This window comes from Camponotus vicinus, unplaced genomic scaffold (genome assembly GCF_025532165.1).
Source record: "Camponotus vicinus isolate PSW18456_S1 unplaced genomic scaffold, iyCamVici1.0 SCAF_13, whole genome shotgun sequence".
Taxonomy (NCBI): Eukaryota; Metazoa; Arthropoda; class Insecta; order Hymenoptera; family Formicidae; genus Camponotus; species Camponotus vicinus.
The window spans coordinates 735,021-760,079 of NW_028141949.1; the positions used below are offsets into that span (position 1 = coordinate 735,021).

The window sequence follows — 25,059 nt, forward strand, 5'->3', positions numbered from 1 at the left end:
GAACAACAGGTGTCGCGCTTATACGACAAATCAATTGAGGGTAATGAATTACTTTGTTGGATATGCGGATTCTGTGCATGTCGAACATACTGAAACATTATCAAAATTTAAAATTCAAAATCAATATAATAACTAATAATATATTGCTATGATAAATGTTGAATTTGGAAGAGATTAACTTAAATGGTTAAAATAAATTCTCTTTCGTATTCCTTTATATATATATATATATATAAAGAGAGAGCCATTTCGTGAATAGTCTTTCCCAAAGCTCCTTCGCAAACTCTGGCTCCTCCCTACATACGCAGACACCACCACAAGAGAAGATTCAGATTTTGCAGTGGCAAAACTTTGGTCTATCTTCGCGACAAGCCATCTTTGTTCATTGTCCTATCGGCACTTTGATAGGGCAAAAAGGGGAACGGAAAGTAGAGGTAGTTCGGAATTAAACTTTCGCATAGAGACAATAGAGAGACCTTGGTATACAAGGTGAAAGAGACTGCTAGGGACGATTCTCTCCGACAACATCTACAACAAGAGACATAAGGATGAAAAGGTGTGAAAGAGAATGAACAAGTTATATCTCTATTCCTCTTGACTCTTTTCCCTATTTCTTATTCTTATAAAGAATACACTATTCCTTGTTCAAAATTAAAATAATTGTTTTCTTGTTAGATCTCATTTCGCTATTCCAAAGCTTTGAAATTAAATGTACAATTAGATTCTTTCTTTGTTTTTTCTTGAGAGAAAAATTTATGCGACCAATTAAAATTCTATTAAAGTAACTTCAATGCCAAATTAACTAAAAGATACAGATTTATCATCTATTTTCTCCTTAGCAGCTTAGTTAACCATAAGCTCTTTATCTTCACTCACTAATTATTCTAAAAAGATTTATGAATAACTCGACATTTCCATTGAAAGTAATCATTTATAAAATCCCTAGAGAAAAGTCAACGTAAGATAATGCAAAAGTAAGACGCATGTATAGTAGATAAGAAAATTATATATGTTGGAAAAGTCAGATATATAAAAAGATATATAAAAAGACAAAAACAATTTACGTCCATCTTTTTATGGCGTTCGGAAGAAAATGAGAAACGTTACATAAAGGACGTTTGCACGTAGAAAATGTGTCCCTCACCTAATAACGGATTCAATTACGCGGCTCTGTGTAGCACTCGAGGTTACCATGATATACAGCGCAATGTAAAATTTAAAAGTGACGCGTACCCCAAGACTACTAACCGCCTCATGACTTGTGGTTTCCGTTTCGGCGTTATGGTGGCCATACTAACCGGTTTCGGTCGGAAACGGGACACTTCGTTCTCTCCGGGGAAATGTCTAAAAACGACCTGACGTCGCTCTCGCCTTCGCCCGCCTTTTCCCTTCTCTCTCCCTCTTTCTCTCTCTTTCTATATATATATATATATATATATATATATATATATATATATATATGTATGTATATATGTATGTATGTATGTATGTATGTATATCCAGCGTCCAAATGTTTTCCTACGAAGTTTGCCTTCCGTTTCATGTTAAAAATGCATCTCTCTACCTGTATTCGTATAATCTTGACTCATTTAACATAATTCATGAAAGAGAAGTGTTCTCTTCTATATTACTTACATACTTTACTTTTTTAAAGATGTTTTATCCTGCAGCACTTATATATGAAATATTGTATCAAAGATAGAAGACGACTCATAATTATAAATAGTTTTTTATTTCTTATTAATTTGCACTTATATATAATATAAATGAAAAAGCAGTATTATAAATACCAAATATATGTGATATTATACGTCAGGTCTGTGATCAGTGCCAAGCGGATGTATAACATGCAATTCGCTTAAAAATTGTATGAGAATAAAAGTAAAGTAAAGGGAATACAAGAGACCACCGTAAGAACGACGTGCGATAGCTCCCGTAATGTTCAGATAAATTATAGTAGCCACTAGTGAATACAAGAGGAAAGCTAGGCAACCGGGTGCCATATCGCTGATCCTGATCTTTGTCTGTTGTTCAGGATCGACAGCGCTGGCAATGCCGTAAGTCAGCCCTAGTCCCAGCAGAGTGTTAAACATCGGCCCGCCAAAGCAAGCTGCATATCCCATGCGAGGAAATCCCCGTCTGGCAATAGCGATATTTGATATCAGATCTGGGCAAAATTTAAAATTAGCTTGCATACGTTTTTATATAAATATACAGAATTATTATGGGCAAATACAAATTAAACTAGACATTAAATCTTACTGAATAAAAGTTATTATTAAAGAATTATAATTTCATAATGATACAGAAAATGTGTAACATCACAATTAATCAGTTTAATATTGTAGAGTCTTTTTTATCACATTCGAAAATTTAATCTGAGAAACATTTATTTTTATTAAATTGTGTAGTTTTGGTTTATTTTATTTTCACAAGCACTTTGGCAAGAAGAAGCATTTTTCAACGCGACTCACCCCCGATACTGTTCCCCCATGCAAGAAAAGTGATACCCAGCATGGCGTCAGATATGCTACATGCGTATCCTATGCATTGAAGTACCGCCATGACTTCCCGAGCTATCAAATAAACCGTCAACATGGCAGCGAAAAATCCCAAAAATGCAAAGATCTGAAATTATGTTACGTGCTTCATCATCGATATTAATAAAATTGCTAATCTCTTTTTCGCATTTTTCGATGTCGTGAGCACTTATTAAAGCTTCGATCATTTTCTTGCGCAAAAAAGAAAGAGAAAGTACTCACATTATGGAATTTTGGTACACGGTCCACGTGAGTCGTTAGAAACACAATTACACCAATTACAGTGCCGACAACGAGGAATATCGGCACTATCGGCACATTGCCAAAAGTCGTTTGCCAAACTGCAATAAAACAGTTAAAATGAAATTGAAGTTGAGTGGTACAGATTGTGTTATATGCATTGATTGTCGATACGACGATTATGCGTTATTGACTATCCATCTGGATTTTGCATCTACCATATTGGAATAAAACATATTCTAAAGAACGCTTCTATAATATTGTTGGGAATTATTCATAAGAAAGAAATAGACCAGAAATCAATAAACACAGTGTTTTTAATATCTTTGCCTTTATATAATTGTTATATAATATTATAAAGATTAGACATACCATTTAATACAAATAGCGCTATCGTAGGTGTTGTACACAACTGAAAGCAATTCAATAACTTTGACCAGCCTCTTTTTTCAGCAGTAGGATTTACAACTGGTATAAAGAGTTGCAATAGCAACATGACAGGCGAACGTATAATCAGAATGATCTTAAATAATCTATTCGAGTTCTCCCAATCTTCTCTGCTGATCGGATTGACATCGTATAAAAATTCTTTGAAAAGACCTATTGGTCGATCGGAAACGTAGTCGATAATTTCCGGTTTCATCTGAACGAGATCGCCTCGTATTTTTGATCTCTCTATTTCCGTTGCGACAGCAATATCTGATTTAAACAAACATATATAAAAACATAGAACACTCAGATTTAATCATATATAGCGATTTTAAAGCAAGAATTAACTATTTAAAAAATATTCTATATTTAAAAAGTTTTGTTTTTTTAGGATATAAAATAGAAATTTTATTAAATTTATTTTTCTTATCGAACACATACATTCATATTTAAAAAAATTATGCGTTCAAGCAAATTGCTAGATAAATATGTAAATATTTATAATGGAAATATACGATGAGCATAATTGTGATAAAAGACACATTTCACGATTCTTACTTTCAAAGAAATAATAATTTTTAAAAATATAGAGGGAATAGAAATCGATACATTTATTTGATACAAGAAAGAATGCATGTGTGATTCTGAAAGCAAAAATTTGAACTATTGAAAAATTCAAAAGAACTAAAGACATGGATATGTGCGATGAGTCGTAAAAACGACGCTCGATACCTAGTTTGGCATGTAAGCCAAAAGGTCGGCTTCTAGGGGGAATCTTGGGAATGGTGCTTGTGTCTCTGTTCGCCAAGTAAGTATGCAGGACGTCTGGATCGGGTACACTTGGGATCCTGGCTGAAAGTACATAAGAATGTTCTCGGGAAAAGGGATCGATACTTAGTATGGAGAAAATTTTCTATAGGCGATAAAGAAGAAGAGAAAGAAAGAGAAAATAGAAGACAGTCGCGTCTTTTATAGATCTTTACAGCGAATTCAAAAGTTGTGAGGAAATTTCTCATTGTGGAGTAGAAATATAATTTTCGAAAGCGCATTATAAAATTTCCGGGGACACAGAGGTATCTTAAGAATATATTTCTCTAAAATGTAAATTAGAAATTTCCGCAGAGAAGAGTATAATTTTATTTGTATTTTTTGAAAGTTATAAATTCTAGTTTTTGTCACCCGAGATTCCTAAATAAAATACTAAAAATTCGCGAATGATTCGATATAAGTCGAAAGATCTTTGTAATATGCTATACTTTTCAGATTTTCTTCTTTGGTCTCATACATCTGCGTTATTACGACCACTGCGATGAATAGTACATAGACCAGAATAAAACCTGCAATTAAAATTTATTAATATTAATATAAATATTAAAAAACATTAATGTCTCGACTTACGAAGTTATTTTCTTATCTTATATACTTACTATTTGCAATGGGATAAATGGCTTACATAGATGATATCAAAAAAAACTTCGATGACACCGTGTTCTTTTTAATTGAAGAAAAAAGATCTTAATTACTTCTTTCTTTTAAAATCTGAATAAAAAAGATGTTCTGTCTGGGATAAGATTCTTTTAAGAGCTTTTAATGAAGCAGGTAATAAGTGAATGCGCATATTAAACACAAATTGTCTGTTCCTTAAAATTTACTTATTTAAATACATACAACTATATTAAAATCGTTGCTCAGGAGAATTACGAAGCATCTAGAGTAAAATTGAATTTCTGTCTATTTATAATACTACCGCGTTTCGCGATATGAAGAAGATGAATCAAGATATTCGACGGCTTTATACGTGGCGTAACAATAACCTGCGCCAATGGCGCTTTGTACGGGCGCAAAATTATTTCCCTGGACTTTATCCGTTGCAACAATAATCCCTGCTTTCCCAGTGAAACGGATTCCTTGCCGCGGAATCCCGCAAAAATTCATCGACAGTCAGATTGCAAGCCCAGCCGGCAAGTGGTGGAGAGAGAGACTGCGGCGTAGCTTAATTAAATTCGCCGAAGAATTATCGTTATTCCAGAATGAAATCACTTATGGCTTCCCGCAGTTAAACTTCCTCTTTCATTATGATGCGTCTGATTTGCCGTGCGAAATATCGATAAAATTTGCCAAACACTATCCTAATTATTCATATATGTACTATATATGATAAAATTAATATCACGTTTTAATCATTTCGCTTGGCAATTACGCATTTGAATGTTTCATTGGAATAATAGATAAAATTATGCTGCTATAGTATATAAACGTAATTACATATTTATGACGCATTATAATATATATATAACATTATATTTCACTCATTTATTACCAATTTGAAAAGATTAATCGAAAGGCAAGATTCACGAAAATTATTATCTATTTTAATCAACCATTCACTTGTAACACAGAATAGAATAATGGAAATCATATATTTACTTTACTTGGGTATTCAAGCCTAAAGCATCAACATTAGCATTAGAACGCGAATAATAATTAATCGTTTTCTATATAAATTCTCTCATATGATAGTCAATAATATTGTAAAGTATATGATATGTAAAGTATAAGATATATATATGTGAAAAATATATAATGAAAAAAATATAATGTACTTTTTCAAGTATAATTCTTTTTTACGATTGTACTTGTACTTTTATATTATTATAATTTTATATTCGTTACAAGTCAGTGATTGTAAAAATAAGAAGTGATAAAAAAAAGAGAAATAAATTACATTTTTTAATCACGAACGCGAAATAATCGATTCATGTTTACAAAGAATATAAAACGATGGATCGGAAAAAGTCAATTGATATTACTTTATCAAATTTGAATAAAAATAATAGACGTACTTACGGCTTCCCAAAAGTAAACCATTTCGTCCCACACTACGTAGTTTATCCAGCACACGGAAGCGATATAAAAACAGGCATCTCTCATGAGAGATTTGAGTGAAACTTTAAAGGGTTTAATTATCGCCACGGAACCGGCAATCATCGAGGTCACGAAGACACCCGCTCCGATTAATTCGGTGAACATTATTATCTCTCCGTTGCCTCTCGACACGAGGGACGTGAAGATGTCAGGCGCGCCGTTTCCAAATGCCAATATCGTCACTCCAGCTATGTTATCCGATAGACGCATTACACTGGCTATTACCGCCAGTGCTGGACAAAAACTGAAATAAAAATATTGTAGTGATTAATTTATAGCATATATATATCTCACGATTTCGATATTTACGACATAACTAATTTGTAGAAAAGTTTTTTAATTGTAATATAAATATAAGTAATGATATTGAAGATTATAATATAAATATAAGTAATGATATTGAGGATTTTTTCTCGAATTTAATTTATGTAGCAAATTACTAATTTAAATCAAATTTCTTTTATTTTTAATTATAATATATTTTTCTTATAATTTGTATATATATATTTTGTCATAAAAAGCAAAATTACAAAATTTTATTTTGGTAACATACAACTTTATTTAGGATTTAACGAAATGTCCATACTTACATTGGTATAACGATTTTATTAATGAAGCATAAAATATATAAAACATTTGGCTTGAAAAAGAAATAACTTTTGACAAGCTTTCACTTAAGATGCACATTATATTTAATTAATATCTCATATCTTTCGCTAAAATTTACAGAAAATATTATATAATATTATGTTACATAATATTATTTATATAAGAAAATAAATTTAATGTCCGAATGTTTTTATATTAATTATTATATTAAATATAGATCAAAGCAGAATTTCACTAAACTTTACGATATAGCGCGGTTGCATTTGTTTATCATTAAGCGCAAAAAAATAAATATTACGAAACTCTTTAGCGATTTTTAAAAGTACCAGAAATTTAGATGATGATTGCATAAAAACAAGAATATGATTTCGAATATAAATACTGCGGATAAAAGTTTAATAAATCTTGTTAAATTTATATATTGCTTATATATTATAAAACACGTGCTGATTTATTTAGTAGCTGGTGCACAATACATTATTACAATAAAAAATTAATAATTAGGGGAATTTTTATTTATTTATTTATTTTAATTTTTATTTATTATAATAAATTTTATAGAAAAGTGTATGTAGACTTTTAAAAAATATCAGAATCAAACAATGGTATTTTTGCGTCAATGGTAGTAATTATTAAAACGGAAAAAATGCATTGAAAAATCTCGATTTGTGGGATTTCGAGACCTATGATTGAATACATGGCAATCTGCCATCTTTTCCTAATATTTGTATAACCTGAACGAAGGAACCTAAGGAAACCCTTTGTTTATCATTTTGAGAGAAACCACTGCGTAGAATGTAGACTGTTGAAATATGAGGAAACATGAATCTTTAGATTATTGGTTTGGTTACTTGCCAAAAGTCAAAATTTCTCTTGTAGTTACATAATCATCTACATATATTCTGTGTACGGTAACATATGGTTTTCATCGGAATTAAACTTGGCCAAAGTTTCCAAGGTCGGTACTAAGATAAGATGCAATTTTATTATCTGTGCTTACCTATTGTGTTCTCATAATCTATATTTATATAAAATAAATCATTTTGTATTTATTTATTTTTGTATTTATTTATTCATTTATTTATTCACTTGCGCTTGATTAGGTAAATTTACATGTTAAAATATATAACGATTTATTCAGAAATTTAATAAAATTTATAAATAAAAATTGTCTATCGATAACTATCCTTTCAATTAAAAATTGAAAATGATATGTAATGATTTCCGGCTATATAAATATCAGAATGAATCAACTTACAAGTTATCTGCCGTGGTTCCCAAGATCAAGAATAAATAGAGCAGCCATAAGAGCACGAGCACCAAACCGCTAACAAACAAGTATACGTTTTCAGATCTGAAGAAGCAAAACAACAGTACCGTGTATTGAATCACTGAGTCTGAGTAGCAATCTTCAGTGCTCCTCACCCATTCGCAACGTTCCACGGCGGAAACTTGCCAAACGTACGAGCAATCATCCTGAAAAAAAGATTTGACGAAGAACTCGACGAGACGCAAACTGGAAGAGACGTCGATAACAATTTACCTCCCTTATAGGCAGATGCCCGTGTCTTAAAAAGGAGCTCAATATTTGCGACCTCATGTTCGAAAAAGCATAAAAGCGCAACGAAGCGATATGTAACCTATATTTTGTGTATTTGCCTTTCACGGATCCGCTCGATCGTTGCCTATTCAAGCAGAAGCGAGCAAAACTTCAAGCGATACAGACAGAATGCTGTCACATACGTAGCGTATACCATGCGCATAGTTTGAAACATAAATTCAATACGATGCACATGTAAAGGGCCTTCTTGACAATGACATACACGTTGAAAGTGGGACATTCTATATATATTGATCGATACTCTGAATATTATGCAGTTTACAAAAGTATTAGTGTTCTATTTATCACGAAGAATGATATGTTAAATTCAAAAAGAAATGTTATATTAATATAATTTATACAAATTAAATTTATATATAATCTTTAGTTACATTCTCTCTCGGATAAAAAATGTTGACGATGCAACACATTTCTTTTCGCGAAAAAAAAAAGATACGTCCGTTGACTTCTCTTGACTACGGAAGTGCGCCCTCGAGAGAATGTCACTGCTTGACGATACTTATCCGCACTAGTCGGATGTCAACTAGAGGCTCATTAGACGCGGAGCAGTTCTTCTCCCATTTCGCCCCATTTCTGTCTACGACGAGGTGATGAAGAAAAAAAAAGCCGTCAGGTAACAAGCACACGGAAGGAAACTTCTCGCAGCAAATGGTTACGCTGTCATCCAGCGTGCGATATTATATCGACACTTATTCGATATTATTGTCAGCTTACGATAATGAAAATTCAATGATGTGTCGCAAGTCGACCACGCCAATTCGTTAAATCCATTATTACCAACCCAGAACTTTCACAGTTATCAGTTTTATGAAAGAATATTTCGCAGAGATAGAGAACATTTGCAGAACAATGCGAAAACTATTTCTCTCGAAAACGCTCACTAGAAGCTAATTGAATTGATAAAAAACCAACAATGTTGTTGTTATTATATAACACACACATTGTGCTTTTCTCGATATTTAATATCAAATGGAATGTTCGCACAATAGGTACAGCTCTCATTTAAAATAAATTAAATTAGAAATATGTGTCAGTATTTTTGGGTTTTCCAATATTTTATCGAATATTTATAGAAAGTAAACTTTTACCTCTGTGAAATTTACGTTAAACGACTTATACGAATGTATTAAAATAATTAAATTTTTTTGTATTGTAATATTATTAGTTTTAAAAATAAATTGCAAAGTTAAATAAGATTTAAATCGCTGTTTAGGTTAAAAATAGTGTTGAAAATCAGATCTTTACTAAATGATTAGTGTGTTTTAGCATTAACGAGAAACTTTAACTTTATAATAAATCTTGTTTTTATCAGATATATGCAACGTTCGCAGAAACGATAAATCAGCTTCGGCAAAACTCGAATAGTGTGATAAGAATCATAATAAATTAGATTTACAAGAGATTTATTATTTTAGCATAAAATGCAAAGAAGGCACTTGAACGAATACTTGACTGCCTGAATTATTCTGAAAAAAAATCATGATAAAATCTGCGCTCTGACGCCTATTAGTATATCTCCTATTGTTGCATACTTTTTAACAATGTTCCATTAAGACCACCTTTCAACAGCAGCGTACTTCACCGTAATTGCCAACTTCAGCAAATTGTCATTTATCGCCAGACTTCTTTTGTGCTGCTTTTCACTCTAAACACTTTATTGAATTGCATTCACAGGAGCACAAAGGAGCCAATGGCTTTACCCCAATTTATACTGCGCTTTTATTCTCCCTACGAAAGCCAAGCGAGCACGCTTGGCTTTTCCGGTTTCCTGTTTTGGTTCTCTCTGTGCCGCCTACACACATTTATAATAAAGCGCGTGAGTGATATAAGGCTGGAATATGCAAAAGCTTCTTTCCGTAGTATAAGACGACTCTTACAATTAATGTAACAACGCGTCGGCATTGTGTTGTTGAAACTGAGTATGTACAGGTGTACACACTCGGTTATGCTCGAGCCCCTTTTGCCGTGTGTTTTGAAGAATAATTCATACCAAAGTTAAAGCAAAAGCTCGTTATAAATGTTAAAATAACGACGCAATTTATTTTAATTGAACTGACAGCTTCGAAAAAACGACGGAATTTTTCCATGAATCTATATGAGTGCAATTTCTCGTGAGAGTTTATTTTTGCATAAAAAAATGAGTTTTACCGTGGAAATGGATTTAATTTTTATACTAAGTTAAGCATATATCTATTTAAAATATGCAATAGCATGGTTTGTTTAATAATATTCGTGAGGTAAAAAATAAATAAATCAAATTCTAATATTTTTGTCAGTTGTATTATTTCGCTTCATTCAAGCATTATATATGTATATGGGAGAGAAACTGAAATTGAAGAAACATACATACATACATGCATAGAGAAATTCAGTATCGATAATTCCGGCGAGAATGCATATTATTTTTTAATAACATAAATTATTTACTTTGGTATATTAAGACATTCTAGTGAAAGTATTGAATTTAAATTAAAATACATAATTCATTTACAATGAAAATTTGCTTTAAAGAGACATCTTTTTCCATTTTAAAATTGTATGAAAAACCGTGCCTCTCAACTGTATTTATCACGTCGAGCTATGTTAAATTGTATTAGGATTTCGAATATCGAGAGAAAAAAATTCAATTAATTTGAAATTACGGTTGTTCGGCAATTATCGGCAGGCTTCGAATAACTTGTTGAGCAGTACAATACTTGAGCAGTTTTACCTACTTATTGAAACAGATGCTTCTGACAGATGCTTACGGAATCGGTAACTTTTTTCTTTTACCGATTAATTAAAATCTTTAACGCTTTAACCGTATCAGTTGATATATACGAAAAATATCGAGTGATATAAAGAAGTATAAAAAAACATAATAATTTATAGAAAGTTTTAAATACGAAAAATAAATATTTTGTATATAAAAATTTTTTTAAATCCTTGTTTAATATTTCGTTTAAACTGCTCGATAATGTTCTGTATGAGAACCATCGGGGAAATCGAACTGCAGTATCAATCCCTTTTCCACACGAAGTAGGCCATGCTCAGAACTGATCGCCGAGAAGGGACATTTCTAAGATCAGCACCCCACAGTAAATCGCTTCTTGCGTCCAGAGCAGCCCTCCGTGAGTGATGAAGAGTCGCGCATTCGGGTCCAGATATTTTATATGATAAGAGGGTACTTATTATCTTTGTTCACAGTATACATTTACATTATATTACAAAAAAGTCACAAACAGAAATTGGATTAAACTGTTAAATTTTATAAATGAGAATCAATTACAAATTTTTAATTTTTTAATTTTTTTATTTTAAATTAATTCTTTATAATTATTTGGATTTTGCATATATAAAATTTTATTTTTAAAGCGCTACTTTATAATTAATTAAAAATTTAAATAATTGAAATGTCTTCTCAATCTTTTATTCCAAAATAAAAAAAAAACATTGCAACTTTGACTCTTGAATAGTGGGTTTAAAATTTACGCATAAAAACGAAATCGTAACAGCGGATAAAACGAGGTAATAACGATAACGAGTTTGATTGCATAATATAACGAAAATGGAATTTTATGAAAAGCGTTGGTCACGCGACGGTGGTTTAGAGGAAAAACAGGCGAATACCTGAAAATAACTTGTTCTCTTCAGGTGTACATACATATATGCGGACGGTACTCTCATAAAAAAAGCAGCGCGAATCACGTTCATTTGCACGTGAACATAGATGGTATTTTATACACTAGGCATCATTAATACTTTCCATTTTTAGGATAAATATTTTCGAGTTGGATGCATTCTGTCTAGATAGTTGCATATCACGTCTCCGAATTATATTTGATAGTTTGACGTTTTTCTAAGTATATAATAAGTGCGTTAAGTAAAGTAAAGAGATGACATTGGATTCTTTAACTAATAATTATGATAAATGAATACAAATTTAAAGGTATTTTATTTGAAAATAGAAAATATTAATAATATTTAATGTAGAAATAGAAGATATTAATATCTAATGTAGAAAAATGAGCAGAATTGTTCCAAGTGAGTACATTTGATTCAAATTCACACACACAAAATTCAATTTCACAAGAAAAAAAATATATATAATATATGTATAGATATTTTTATTATATACATTTTTATTATATACATTTATAAATATCTTTACTAACATTTGTGTCAAACAATTTAAAACCAATATTTCCTTCATCTTATTTTGAATTTGCTTGATATATTTTTGCCTTGATATTTTGATGTCAAACTATTTTAATAACAAACGGTAAATTTGTAATAAACATTAAAAGCCGTTCAATATTCGTGCAAATTTACTTGCGGATTATTTAACGATAATGCAAACTTCAAATGGGTTTTATATGATCGCTGGATAATATAATATCGCAATAAACATATTATTTGCTTGACAGTACGGCAATATGTATTATTTCCTCTGCAGGCAGTCTTGTATAGATTCACTATCTCAAATATAACAATAGCGTAATCGATGAGGAATTAGAAAGAATTAAAATGATTGAAAATTACTAAATATATCATAAAAATAGAAGAACCCTGTGTAAATTAAAACGTTTGCCAAGAATTATTAAAGAATTATTCTCAAAAATATTTCTAAGTCATCATTATTTTAATTTAATAAATTTAATAAATTACTTTTCATAATGAACCACATTGAAACACATAGCGATATTTTTGAGTGCCTCTTAATCGTCAATTATTAAAGCTATATTTACTTATAATAAATGACGTTATGGCCATAAAAAATTTTTTCTCATTTTTATAATGAACATGAAAAAGGAAAAGATAGTTAAATATTTTTTAAAATATCTATACACAGATATTTTTTAAGATATGTACATATGTCAGATTTACGATTGTATTAAAGTTGAAGATTAATATTTTAATTACTAATTTTTTTTTATTTTTTACATTAATCACTAATTTTTGTTATACTTTAATCACTAATTGTTAATTACTAATTTTTTTTTATTTTTTACACAGTTTTTACACGATACACATGCGATAAAGAAGAAGAAATCAAAGCTTGAAAACTTTTTTAATCGTTTCCGGCATGTTCAATCGACATCCACTCCATTATCAAGAACTTCTCTTGCTCGGTATACCTGCTACGGAAGAGTGTTCTTTCCGTGACCTTCGCGCGGATAAGCTTCTTTCGACATTTAATCCCGCCCAGAAACAAAAAAGCAGTACGTACACAATACAGAGAGCTGTGGCGCCCATTCGATGCACTTAACGTTTCCTAGCAGCGGGGTCATTCTCTCTCCCTTTAGCGCATTTCCACAGTATTTGCTGCGGTACTTGCTCGAATGCCCGGTAAAGGGCGGCAAACACCTGGCTCGGTATAGTGGACGGGTCTATTTGCGATCCCAGACTAAAGTAAATAACGCCGTTCCCGCCATGAGAGTCCAGATAATCCTGAAGATCCACGAGACGGTGGCTTTGGGCTCGATATCGGAATATGAATATCTCCGATTTCCTTAAATTCTCGCGCCAGAAGTTGTGTCATGCTCACGACCATTCGTCAAGATCAACGATATTCCGAACCGGAGGATATCGAGTCAGGCAAATCATGCATAAAATATTTTCTTGACCTCATGATTTCGTATAACTCATCAGAGAACAACATTCTATGTAAATTTGCGATTAATTTTTCAATTTATATCTATTTTGAATATAATTGATTGTAACATAAATTAATGTTATTTATTTAACGCGATCGAAATTTATTTAACGCATACTTTTGTAGCAATAATAATTAGGACTATCATTTATTTTATTATTTTATATTTAGAAAAAAGGCAATTAAATCAGAAATGAAAATTAAATTTGCTGTATATAACTATATAAGAGAGAACTAAAAATTCTGTGTAAAACAGTTTCAATAATTCATTTATCTGCGATATAATTATTAATTTTATTATCAACACTAAATGAAATTTCAAGCATTTATGCGGCGCATACCAAACTCATACAAACTAAAAATAGCATCATCGATAGGCGGAATTTCTAACAGCAATTTTGGGATAAATTCCGCGCATCTGCTTCCCTAGCTATAAGCCGGTTTGGTGATCGGTAGAACTATCGTCGTATTAATCGATCTTTCAAGAAAACTCATTCGCCTGGTATAAGGGCTGAACCAGTTAGGGATGTAGCTCGAATTCTCAGAATTCCTAAGGACCTCGTTCGACTACGGTGGCACGATCACGGCGGCTGCTGATAACGCCTACCTAGATATATTTAAAGCGTGGATGTGATACTCGGAAAGCACTCGGTGGCAAAAATCTCGTTCACGAGTCGAAACGCTTTCTCGTGTCGATGATCCTCTTCACTTTCGGATGATCCAGCACGGGATGGCAAATTTTCACGCCGATATTCTAGGTCAGGTATCTAATATTCCGCCTCAAAATCGTGAAATCCTGGAAACTGAGCGAACGATCGAGTGCTGACCAAAGTGGACGAAATGTCCACGTCGGCCAGACGAGTCCTTGCGAAGGAAGTGCGTCACCGCGACGGTATCGTGATCTCTCGCGGAAAGCCTTTTCAGTAACAGCTCGTACACGTTGAAGTGGCTCTTTGCTTGGAAGGGAAATATCAGTACTCTAGACTTTATCGACCGCACCAAGCAAACAAGCGATCACGACTAACAACGTTGCCGTAATCTTCAGTGTCAAGAACGATCAACTTTGAATCATTAATCTTTCTATTTTTGTGAATTTATCAAAAATATCCGTATCAGCATCAAATTAAATCAGTGGAAAAAAACGAGGCAACCTTTTTATGCAAATGAGTTGGAAATATCAATCATTTTTTCCATATTATTAAATTCAAAAATACACTGACATAATATTTAGATTGCGTTCTGTCTTAATTCTAATTCATTTTAACACATTCTTCTAATTAAGATTGAATAAATAGTCAAACCTTTTAAATATTTCATGTGAGAAATATATAAAAATAAATTTATTAAAGGAGATTTTTTTGCATTTTATGTTAAAGATAATATACTTAAACCTCATGATCTGTACTTAAACTTATATAAAAATTAAAAAATCAAATTAGACAATCAAAAATTATGTACAGAAATGTACCCAATAAATATTCGACGGAAACTCGTATATACTTGGAAATGAATTCCCGCGTACTTTGCGGATCGAATTATTTCTCGGCGCAATACTGATTAATTGTCTTGTTCTACCGACGAAATTGGGAACGCGAGTTACAACCCTGGGGTACTTTCTAGCGCGAGATTAAAGTGATTCATTTATTAAGAAATGCATCAGGGAACGAGACTGGTATACTGAGAAGAGTTTGGGACGAGGGAAATGAAAGGTGAATCGAGAAAGAAAAGGTTCCAGCGCTTATATTCGTTCGTTTGCCTCGAATCCCAAGCGTACTCTCGCTCTTAATCTGTTTGGAAAATGTGCCGATTCATGATTGTATGTATGTATATTGTACCCATCTATCTACTTACTGGTGCTGCAACTTCTCCATTTACCAAATTACCTAGAATATTTTTCGAGATGACAAACAACGAACACAAACACACGCGTCTCCAAGTATGCATACATCTCAAACCATACAAGATTGAAAGCACAGTGTCGCGAATGAAATAAAGGAATTAAGGGTATCTACGTTTGTTTGTGCATACAAAGCGAATATTTTTGCTAATTTCATGAAATTTTACTTCTATCTAGTAAAACTCAATAAAAGTATTTTACATTTTAAATTAGATAATGTTTTCAAAGTAATTTCACTTTGAAATTCTTTATAAAAAATATCTGTTTCATGAAGAAAATGAAGACAATTTCTTACTACTTTTTATGTATTTCTATAATACTTTCTCTTTTTTTAAATGAAAATCATACGAAATGTTTTAATACAAATAGTTTTACTTATATTAATATAACAGAACGATATTAAAAAAAATTTAATATCTTATAGATAAGAGAAGTTTTCTCTAATATGGCTGTGCTTATAATAATCCTACTATAATTTATTAACATTTTTCAGAGTTTTCTCGCGAAATACTCGCTGATTTAAAATCATGGATATATCACTGACGTTATTTCATTCTCGGAATCTTCTTCAGCGTGTGGATTGTGTATGGGGATTTTCTAAAGCTGCTAAAAGAATGTAGAGATATTGCAGAAAAAGAAATTCAAAAAATTTCCGTTGAAGATTTAAAAATCGCTTTATATTATATAAAATTACAAACTAATCTAGAGGAGATGGAAAATATATTTACTTCCTTGATGTGGAAATCGGTTTCATTTTTTTACAGAAATAATATAATAAATGAAAACTTACAAAATATTTAATTGAAAGGTTAAATCGAATTTGAAAATCAACAGTAAATATCATTAGGTAAATGTTCTTTTATTTTCTGCTTTTCAGTTTAATTTAACCCGCTTACTCCGGAGTACCTTATATAATGTACATGTGTATACAAAACATATACATTTTGTGATTTATAAACGAGTCAGTTCCGAATAGAGAGTAATCGCGATTACAGCGCAAAAAATGGAATGGTATTTTACTGAATTTAATTTACATGCAATTTTTCGCATTGTAATGGTACTCTCTATTATTTCCGTGCATCACGATGTGGAATATTAAAAAATATCAGAAATACCAAGAAGTCCATCAATGCATAATTTTATAAATTGCACGAAGTGCGGAAAAAGCGATAAAAACAATCTCAGCGAAAATTTCTTTCCGATTGGAGTTTTGCGACAAAATAAAATAATGCAAAGGCACATTTAAAATATATATATGTAACATAAAATATATATAACGTTTAAAATAATGTATAAAAATCTTTTATTTTATTTGCAATGATCAATATGCATCAGTTTATACATTTTAATAATTGTTTTTTTAACTAGTCTACTAAATTTTAATAACTAAACATAGTTAATTTAAAAATCAAAAATTAAGATATTATTTAATTAGTTATATTAAAAAATATAATCCAATAATTTTTCATCTCATAAATCTATGAATATTTTATTTTATGAATAAATGAGATTCAATACAATCACACAATCTCTTATAGAAATCATATATATTTTCTTAATTTTTCTCGACAATGAGTCAAAAGACAAGAACGATTTGAATGAAATAGGTATATAGGGTTGATTATTCGATCGAATCGCAAGATAATCATACTTATACATATAACAGATGTGCTTTAAACTCCTTATTGCAACCAGAGAGGAGCTTAAGTAAAGCTGCGCTAGCGCGTTCAATTTTGCAAAATGATATAACTTACGCTTCTTGTAGTATCAGTATAGGTGCATGTAGTCTTGATGCTCGTCTTTATTTGCTTCCAGCATGTTCGTACATATATTCTCTCTCTTTTCATCTCTATCTGTCTCTTTCTGCCATACTACCAAAACCTACTAACCACAGGTTACGTTCCGTGTTCGAAAATCCTACATGATCATCCGAGTTTCTACGCGGAAGGTTACTAAGCCGCTCGTTTCGGATTTTCCAAAGATTCGAACTCGAGCAACAGAAATGAAAGTACGATCTCATCGAAATACGAAGGATTTTCAAAATGACGGCTTGTGGAAGAGCATTTCTGATTTAAAACAAATTTATGGTTATTTTTTTAAACATTGTTATCTATTATTTAAAATTAATTCCCGTTTTTAGAAACAAAAATATCAAATTTTTTATGAACAAATATACTGTCGAGGAATTGATTGAAATTCGCGAATAATCTTATGTCTCAATTATAGAAATGTCAAAATTTACATGAAAAAAATTATAAAAGATAAAAATTGGAAAAAAGTAAACTTTGGTTTTGAAATTAGTATTACTCGACTATATATACATGTAAAGAAAATGGATATGCCATACAGGGTATAGTACAGCATCATACTTGATTCTCATGCTAATTAATTCATCAGCTTAATTCTACTAAAGCTCAGTTGCACTTTAACAATATATGGAACTAAACATAAATCCGGCGATGCAGCAATGACTAAAACGCGAAGCATCATTAGCAGTATTATCGTCAAAGCGAAGCTCTTTCATAAATCCGTTCTAAGTGACGTCAATAGTAAATTACATTATGCAGCAACAACATTTATAAGTAGGAAAGCATTTGTGCGCGGCAATCGTGCGGAAATACCGACGAGAAGGCTGAGAAACGCAGAACGTGACTCCTCTTCAAGAGAGCGAGATAAAAAAGCAACGCGATGTCGCATACACGATCGTATGCTAATGTCCTATTCCGCGACCCACTTCTACCTTAAGCGAGCTTCGAAATTATTCTACCTCCCAAATTAAATGGGGCCAACTCGGTAATTGCTCCCTTTTACATCGCGCATTAATTAGCTCACGACGATATCGTGAAAGTTTCCTACAACTGGCTTACCACCACTAGGAGACGTACTTCTTACATTCTGTAGTCTGCTAGAAATTGAGATAAGAGACTATATAGCCGCGCCAACGTACGATGTGAATAGTTGACCGTCTTAGGAAAATGTGCATCGTCAATTAAATAATCGCGAATTATTAGCGAAAATAAAATTAATACTATTAAAAATTACTAAAAATAATTATATCGATTGCGATTATTCGATGATTTGATTATTCAGTAAATATTCTCAAAGAAATCAAATATGTGGGTATAATGTTTACATTTATTTCAACAATATATTATAAAATATAATATTATGCAATATTATATTTAAATGTGTAGATATATGATTAAGATATTATATTAAACGATTTAATGCAATCTGATGCATGTATCTATTAAAAAATTTCAATACTTATGAAAATCATTATTATTTTCATCATGATTATATCATCATATTTTTATTTTATATATGACATATATCTTCCAAAGATAACAGCGCGCTTAAGTTGGTGCATTAATTAATCTCGATGGCGTCACAAAAGTTTTACAGGCTGTACCACAAATCTCTGAGAAGACGCGAATGTTCCTCTCACGATGTGGTACTTGAAATTCAGATAAGAAAGCCTTCACTCTCGTCTTTTCCCTACTCAGATCCCCGACCACTTCTACTTCTTCTTCTTCTTCTTCTCTTGTTCTTCTTCTTCTTCTTCTTCTATGGCTTTGTCTTCGCTTACAAGAACGAGCATCGCGTGACTCTCCATCGGTTGAACTTCGTCCCGACTTTACCGAGAGCATCGTTGACTTTCTGCTAAACACTGATGAAACACTGCCCGACAAATAACACCCGACGTGCACTCGTTTAAAGTCAATAAATTATTTATGCGCCAAGTCTCAACTTCCCAGAAACATCCGTCACAAGGTATAACATGCGATACCAAAATGTCATATGTAACCTGGAAGTTATATAAGATCATTGACTATTTAAAAGTTACATGATATTCTGAATCTGATTTAATCCATAATTATATAATTCATAATACAAAAAAAAAACCAAATCAATTTATAACTAAAACTGTTTAAAAAAAATTAAATCTTTTTATGGTAAAAAATAAAAGAAATTTAAATCAACTTTTTTAATATTCTTTTTTTAGAAATTTGATGTAAATGCATCTCATGACGTGCAGATTTCTCTCTATCACACTGAAAATATAAATTTACACGCGAAATTACGCAGTCACAACGCAATGCGTTTTGCAAAAAATTTTTCAGTCAAAAGATAACTTGTGCATGTTTTGAGTATCTTGCACAGCAAACGAAGGAACGCGTGGTCGACCTTCCATGGCAAATTAGCCCGCAAACGGGAACCGGCTCCGAGACCGGAGAATATCCACGACTGTTTGCGATGAAACGGTAGTCATGCGCAAGCCTCGTTAGAGTTTCGTCCGTCGCTCGTTACACGTCGTCACCGGTGGATAGTACACCGTAGAAGGGAATCTGAGAGAAAGGCGAGCTCGTTTTTCTCTCCCACATATATGGCGACAACGGGCGTCGAGAAGTGTCCAATCTGTCCATTTCCGCGAGCAACCGACCCAGCTAGCTTGGTTTCGTCCCACCCCGAGTATAACGCGCCGCTCATTACCAGCGACGGACAAAAGGCGACCCCACTTTTACTCTACGACGAGAACTCTCCTAGGGGACGTCTAAAAATACGAGTACTTTACTCGTCACCTTTGTGCGAAACTGATGTTGTGTACGTATGTACGTGCGAAAGTTACCGTAGTTTTCAGCGTAAGGTATTCGCGTAAAGGTAAACGCCGGACACCAGGAGTGATTAAATGTGTCTCAAAGAAAGGAATGCATACCCGTAATTTCGCTCTTACACGCAACAACGTGAAATAAACGTAACGAAATTTTACTGGAGAAGGAGATTAGTCCGTGACGAATCGATCGATCATTTGATTTTCTCGTCTATTAGCTATTCCATTAGTCTATTTTATCAAAATGAAAAGTATAAATTTGCACATCAGAGTTTGAATCGTGAAAATGATAATAAAATATTCAGAACATGACTATCGAAATAGAGCGACACACAAGCTTTTTGAAAGCTGGCTTCGTTTCAAATAACAAAAAAGCCCGAAATATTGGAAATAGCGATTGATGTTATGCTGAATGACCTATTTTCCAATCCGCAATATCTTTGATAGTATATTACTTCTATAATTAACGCAGTAATTAGTCACTGTGCAATGTTATAATTAACAGAATAATGGTGATATGCAGAATTTAACTAGTTGCTTCCATCTGTATTGCAAGCTTTCGTTAATAATATTCAGTAATGAAGCATCATGTTGAAATATTTGTAACAAATTATTAATTTTCGCTCATTTAAATTATAAACATATCATGATAACCAATTAACAAAGTATTCTTGTTAATTTGGTTTGCTAATAAAACATTTTATTATTTTTATGCGAAGTAATACAAACAAGAAGAATCGTTTTAATTCAATCGTTATAATGACACAATTAAATTGATATTGATATCTTACGATTCATTTATTCACGTATATGCAGCAAGCATATAATTGATATAATTAAAAATTTTATTTGATTTCACAAAATCGAAAAAATAACCGAACGATTTAAACAATCTTAAACTTTCTCTCTGCATGCGACGAATTTTTATTACGGTAGCGGCAGTATATTTCACGAAGGGACTCAAATAGGAGTCCTTAGTTTGCTGTTTAATTCCTTGAAAGAAAACGTCGCGCGAAAAGTAGCTCATTACTTCCCAACCATCGCGGTCGTCTAATTGAAAAGGATCGCGAGCAGGCCACATCTCTCGCTAGTACCAGAAACTACGGAAAACGCATGGTCGGATTTATTCCCGACTTTTCCCCTTGTACGCTTTTGCGTGCTTATAGCGCATCGAGATGCAGCGAACGAAAGTCTAAAATTACGCTGCAAAGCTAGAATGATTAAAGTTAACGAGCCCCAAGAAATAATTAAAAAAGTTTCAAAAATCATATCCTCGTTGTGTCGATGTATGGCTTTCGCATCATTTACTTTTAATTAACGCAGCGATTTAATATAACGCTAGTTTACATTTCATGGAAATCGTAAGAATCGAAATCGAAATACTGAAAAATAATTAATAGAGTAAATTGATGAAATAATGTGTCACCCGTATTTTTTTCTCTTAATTTTTTTCATTATTATGTTCGTCATTCTATGCGTGTCTCACAATTAGGCGCTTCTTAATTAATTTTTGTGAAACTATATTTCTAAAACTTAAGCTATAATTAATCATGGCAATCTTATTTTGTGATTCGTCCAAGTTTGCAGTCAATTTCGAAATACAGAGAATACGAAATGGACGAGAATTGCACAATTAAATACAGCACCTGCTCCTTGGAAAGGAAATTATGGGGTTACGAAAAGAGTATCATATAATTATTTTTTCTATTGCATTGAATTAGAAAAATCGCGATTGAATCTAAATAAAAGTATTCCAATGACGGTTTATTCAGATTATTTTTTTTTATAATTTACTTGTATTTTTTCTTTAAATAATGAATAATCTTCTTTAAAATTTAAAATACAAACATTCTTATGACAAAAAAGTTTTTTCTGATCATAATTTGAAAAATCAATTTGCTTTTAGCAATAAATATTCCTATAATTTTATTATATATATTTTTTTTAACATTAAATATTTTAGTAAATATCTATCTTGTAAAAAAAATCTACCATAATTTTAATTTCTCTTGTAAAAGAAAATTTATTTGAAATTAAACCAAGATTAAAATTTGGTTCGTACTTGTACTTATGTTACTTTTAATAGTTAATATTTTAACTTTTTTACCTGATACTTTTTCTTTCAAAGTTCAAGTCATGAAAAACTTTATTCATTCTCTCATAAAATTTTAAGATTTCTTCTTAACCTCTTTTGTATATTAAAAATTATTTGTCGGTTCTTTCTGGAGGAACCATCTACAAATTATTGCAATAGAATTCAATACTTGTCGCATAGAAAATCGAATAAAAACACATTGCAAATCGCAGCCTGCAATTTGTTAGGCACTAATGGTAAATTCAAAGGTGTCTATCCAGTGACAGGCATTGCGCGTGTAATGAAATTGACCATGATATACTGTGCAACGAGAGACGTTCCTTTGATTTGAGAGAAGGCAACGAGTGAATTGCCGAGCGAAGGCCTCGTGGTAACGTGGTAAACGAGGGTGAATCTGCGCACGAGAAGGGTAGCGATGGATGTTCCCTTAATTATACGGCTAGCACGTAACGTTGGCATATAAATTTCGGACTGGACTTTTGAAAAATAGATTATACGATGCGACATAAAGAAACAGCTATGTATTTTATATATATTAATAAAGAACATATTAAAAGTAGAATATTAAATAAATGAATTAATTAAATTATTCACTAAAAATTTTAAAAATAATAAAATATCTTTCTTTTTTTTATATTATTTTGAACAGAACCATTTTATAGAATGATATAAAAATATAAATTTCTTTTCAAAAAAACATCTATAGCTATAGCTGCTATAAGCAAATTTAACTTGTGACACTACTCTGATATATCAGAAAAAGATATGATACAGTGGAATCTCTAATAACGCGCGATTTCGAACTTTAAACGCAATAACGATATTGCTTTCATTTCATTTCCAAACTGTGATATTCAGAGCCATAAAAGATATCATTTCATTCACACATTATTTTCCACCGAAAAATAGATACGCGTTGTTGCATGGTTGAACTGTTACCTAATCATTCACGCTACTCATATATTCGTATGGAAGGAATTTTATGTGCTATTTCAAGATACGCTATTAATAGGTTCCACTATTTCTTTTTATAATATTATATAAAAAAAAATTGATGAAATTTATCGAACCAACGTGCTCAGTATCCAACGTTGAATCGATTGATACTTCGAGCATTCTCGATAGTCTGCCATTCAAAAACCTGAAGATGTATAAAATAGATATATAACTATTACCACAGACCTCGGGAGTTCACAATTATCAGTGAAGATCACTCTCGCATTCTTCGGCCGCTCGAATACCCCGCGGATTCAACCATTTTTTTTCGGACATAGGTGTCCTGTCGTCGGCAGGATGTACATAATGAAATTGGCCGGACGAGCGTCCGAGTCGAGTAGGGGCGTCCTTTTGATTCGCTGGACGAGGCAAAAGGCCGGGATAAAGGGTACCTCGAGATAACTCGCCGAACGAGGGTGGAAGTCCGTGCCGCTGAAAAGAAGAAGGGGGTGAGTTGTTAGCGAGGAATCGAAAAGAGAGAAACCGGGGCCGGCCGAGCGAGGGTGAATTTTCGGTCGACGCCGTTTCCCCGTAATTCCACGTGCGCTCATTCCAGATAACCCTGGCTAAGCAACCCTTGCTAAAACCTTAATGATGCAGTCCCAACCGTGCGATTCTAACGGAATATCGATGATTACACACGGAACACGTTGCTCGGTAAGCTTACTTGTTTAAACGAGTCGTACGTTCAAAATAATATAATTTCCTATATCGCATAAAATATTGCATAGAAATATTCTTTGATTTCGTATGTATATATATATGTTAATTTTACTCACTTCTTTTATAAATTATACAGATATGTGCTTTTCAAAAAAAGTTTGTTTTAATCGGACTCTGTTTCGAGTTTTTGTTAGTGATACGCAAAATACCGTTATTAAATAAGAGTTAATCACACTTCAGTCTGGCACCGACCAAAAACTTGCTAGCTGATGAAGATATTTCGCTGAACTAAGTGAGAATTAATTGCTGAATTCGGGTTCCTTCCAGAACAGCACCCGTTCTCCTTACAGGCGACGGTAAAAGCAATCTCTCTTTAATAACTTGCCGGAAAGAGGGTTTGCCTTGTATATGCTGTATACGTGTATTGTAAATATATGTGAAATATACACATAATATGCTTCCTGCTTTTCTCAAGAAATCTTTTGTACGATATTAACGTATACCTGGAAATGAACGAAATGAGAATTTTTATTCGTTTATAAAATTCTGTAATAATCATAACAGACAAAATGATTCCCTTACGAATAATTTTATTTAATAATAATAATTAATAATAATAATTAATAATAATAATAATAATAATTAATATATGCAATAGGTATTTTTGGTTTACTTTTATTCAAGTGTAATTTAAATTTGCAATTAAATAATATAAATTAATTCCGAGAAAATCAATTTTATATATAAATATAAATAACTATCTTTCTTATAAATTATCTTAATTATTTGATAGAATC

General features: G+C 32.0%; 2 protein-coding genes and 2 long non-coding RNA genes across 10 annotated transcripts in view; 1 reads left to right on the forward strand and 3 right to left on the reverse strand.

The window, feature by feature from the left end:
- Positions 1 to 25,059, forward strand: part of LOC145964175 (uncharacterized) — a 112,106-nt gene that overhangs the window by 24,781 nt on the left and 62,266 nt on the right. The gene's annotated exons all lie outside the window — the stretch shown is intronic.
- On the reverse strand, positions 260 to 1,357 carry LOC145963812 (uncharacterized). Its single transcript, XR_014436254.1, has 2 exons — positions 1,249 to 1,357; positions 260 to 528 (listed from the first exon to the last, which is right to left on the reverse strand). It is a non-coding gene; the product is annotated as an uncharacterized LOC145963812 (long non-coding RNA).
- On the reverse strand, positions 1,746 to 9,034 carry LOC145964247 (mitochondrial sodium/calcium exchanger protein). Of its 6 annotated transcripts, none has more exons than XM_083086766.1 (11): positions 8,736 to 9,034; positions 8,287 to 8,585; positions 8,169 to 8,219; positions 8,002 to 8,070; positions 6,053 to 6,378; positions 4,466 to 4,546; positions 3,942 to 4,061; positions 3,153 to 3,479; positions 2,763 to 2,881; positions 2,475 to 2,628; positions 1,746 to 2,167 (listed from the first exon to the last, which is right to left on the reverse strand). In XM_083086766.1, the coding sequence occupies exons 3-11, from the start codon at positions 8,216 to 8,218 to the stop codon at positions 1,806 to 1,808; spliced, it is 1,608 nt and encodes a 535-aa protein (XP_082942892.1). In that variant the 5' UTR covers position 8,219; positions 8,287 to 8,585; positions 8,736 to 9,034; the 3' UTR covers positions 1,746 to 1,805. The 6 variants fall into 6 exon arrangements, with proteins under 6 accessions (XP_082942892.1, XP_082942891.1, XP_082942888.1 ...); XM_083086765.1 differs by having other exon boundaries at positions 8,002 to 8,097; XM_083086762.1 differs by having other exon boundaries at positions 8,002 to 8,219; positions 8,287 to 8,428.
- Positions 11,394 to 15,870, reverse strand: LOC145964216 (UDP-glycosyltransferase UGT5). Its single transcript, XM_083086694.1, has 3 exons — positions 15,851 to 15,870; positions 13,614 to 13,816; positions 11,394 to 11,530 (listed from the first exon to the last, which is right to left on the reverse strand). Exons 1-3 carry the CDS (start codon positions 15,868 to 15,870, stop codon positions 11,394 to 11,396), a joined length of 360 nt encoding a protein of 119 aa, XP_082942820.1.

What these genes read in the sequence shown, in the direction of transcription:
- LOC145964247 (XM_083086762.1), bottom strand. An exon ending in TTACTTTTGGGAAGCCGTAA is followed by an intron (nt 4,547 to 6,052) that starts GTACGTCTATTA and finishes TTTTAATTGCAG; the next exon opens with GTTTTATTCTGGTCTATGTA. An exon ending in TGGCTTACATGCCAAACTAG is followed by an intron (nt 3,480 to 3,941) that starts GTATCGAGCGTC and finishes TGTTTAAATCAG; the next exon opens with ATATTGCTGTCGCAACGGAA.
- LOC145964216 (XM_083086694.1), bottom strand. Translation starts at nt 15,870, where the DNA reads ATGGAGAAGTTGCAGCACCA. An exon ending in ATGGAGAAGTTGCAGCACCA is followed by an intron (nt 13,817 to 15,850) that starts GTAAGTAGATAG and finishes TCGAGCCCAAAG; the next exon opens with CCACCGTCTCGTGGATCTTC. An exon ending in TGACCCCGCTGCTAGGAAAC is followed by an intron (nt 11,531 to 13,613) that starts GTTAAGTGCATC and finishes AAAGATAATAAG; the next exon opens with TACCCTCTTATCATATAAAA.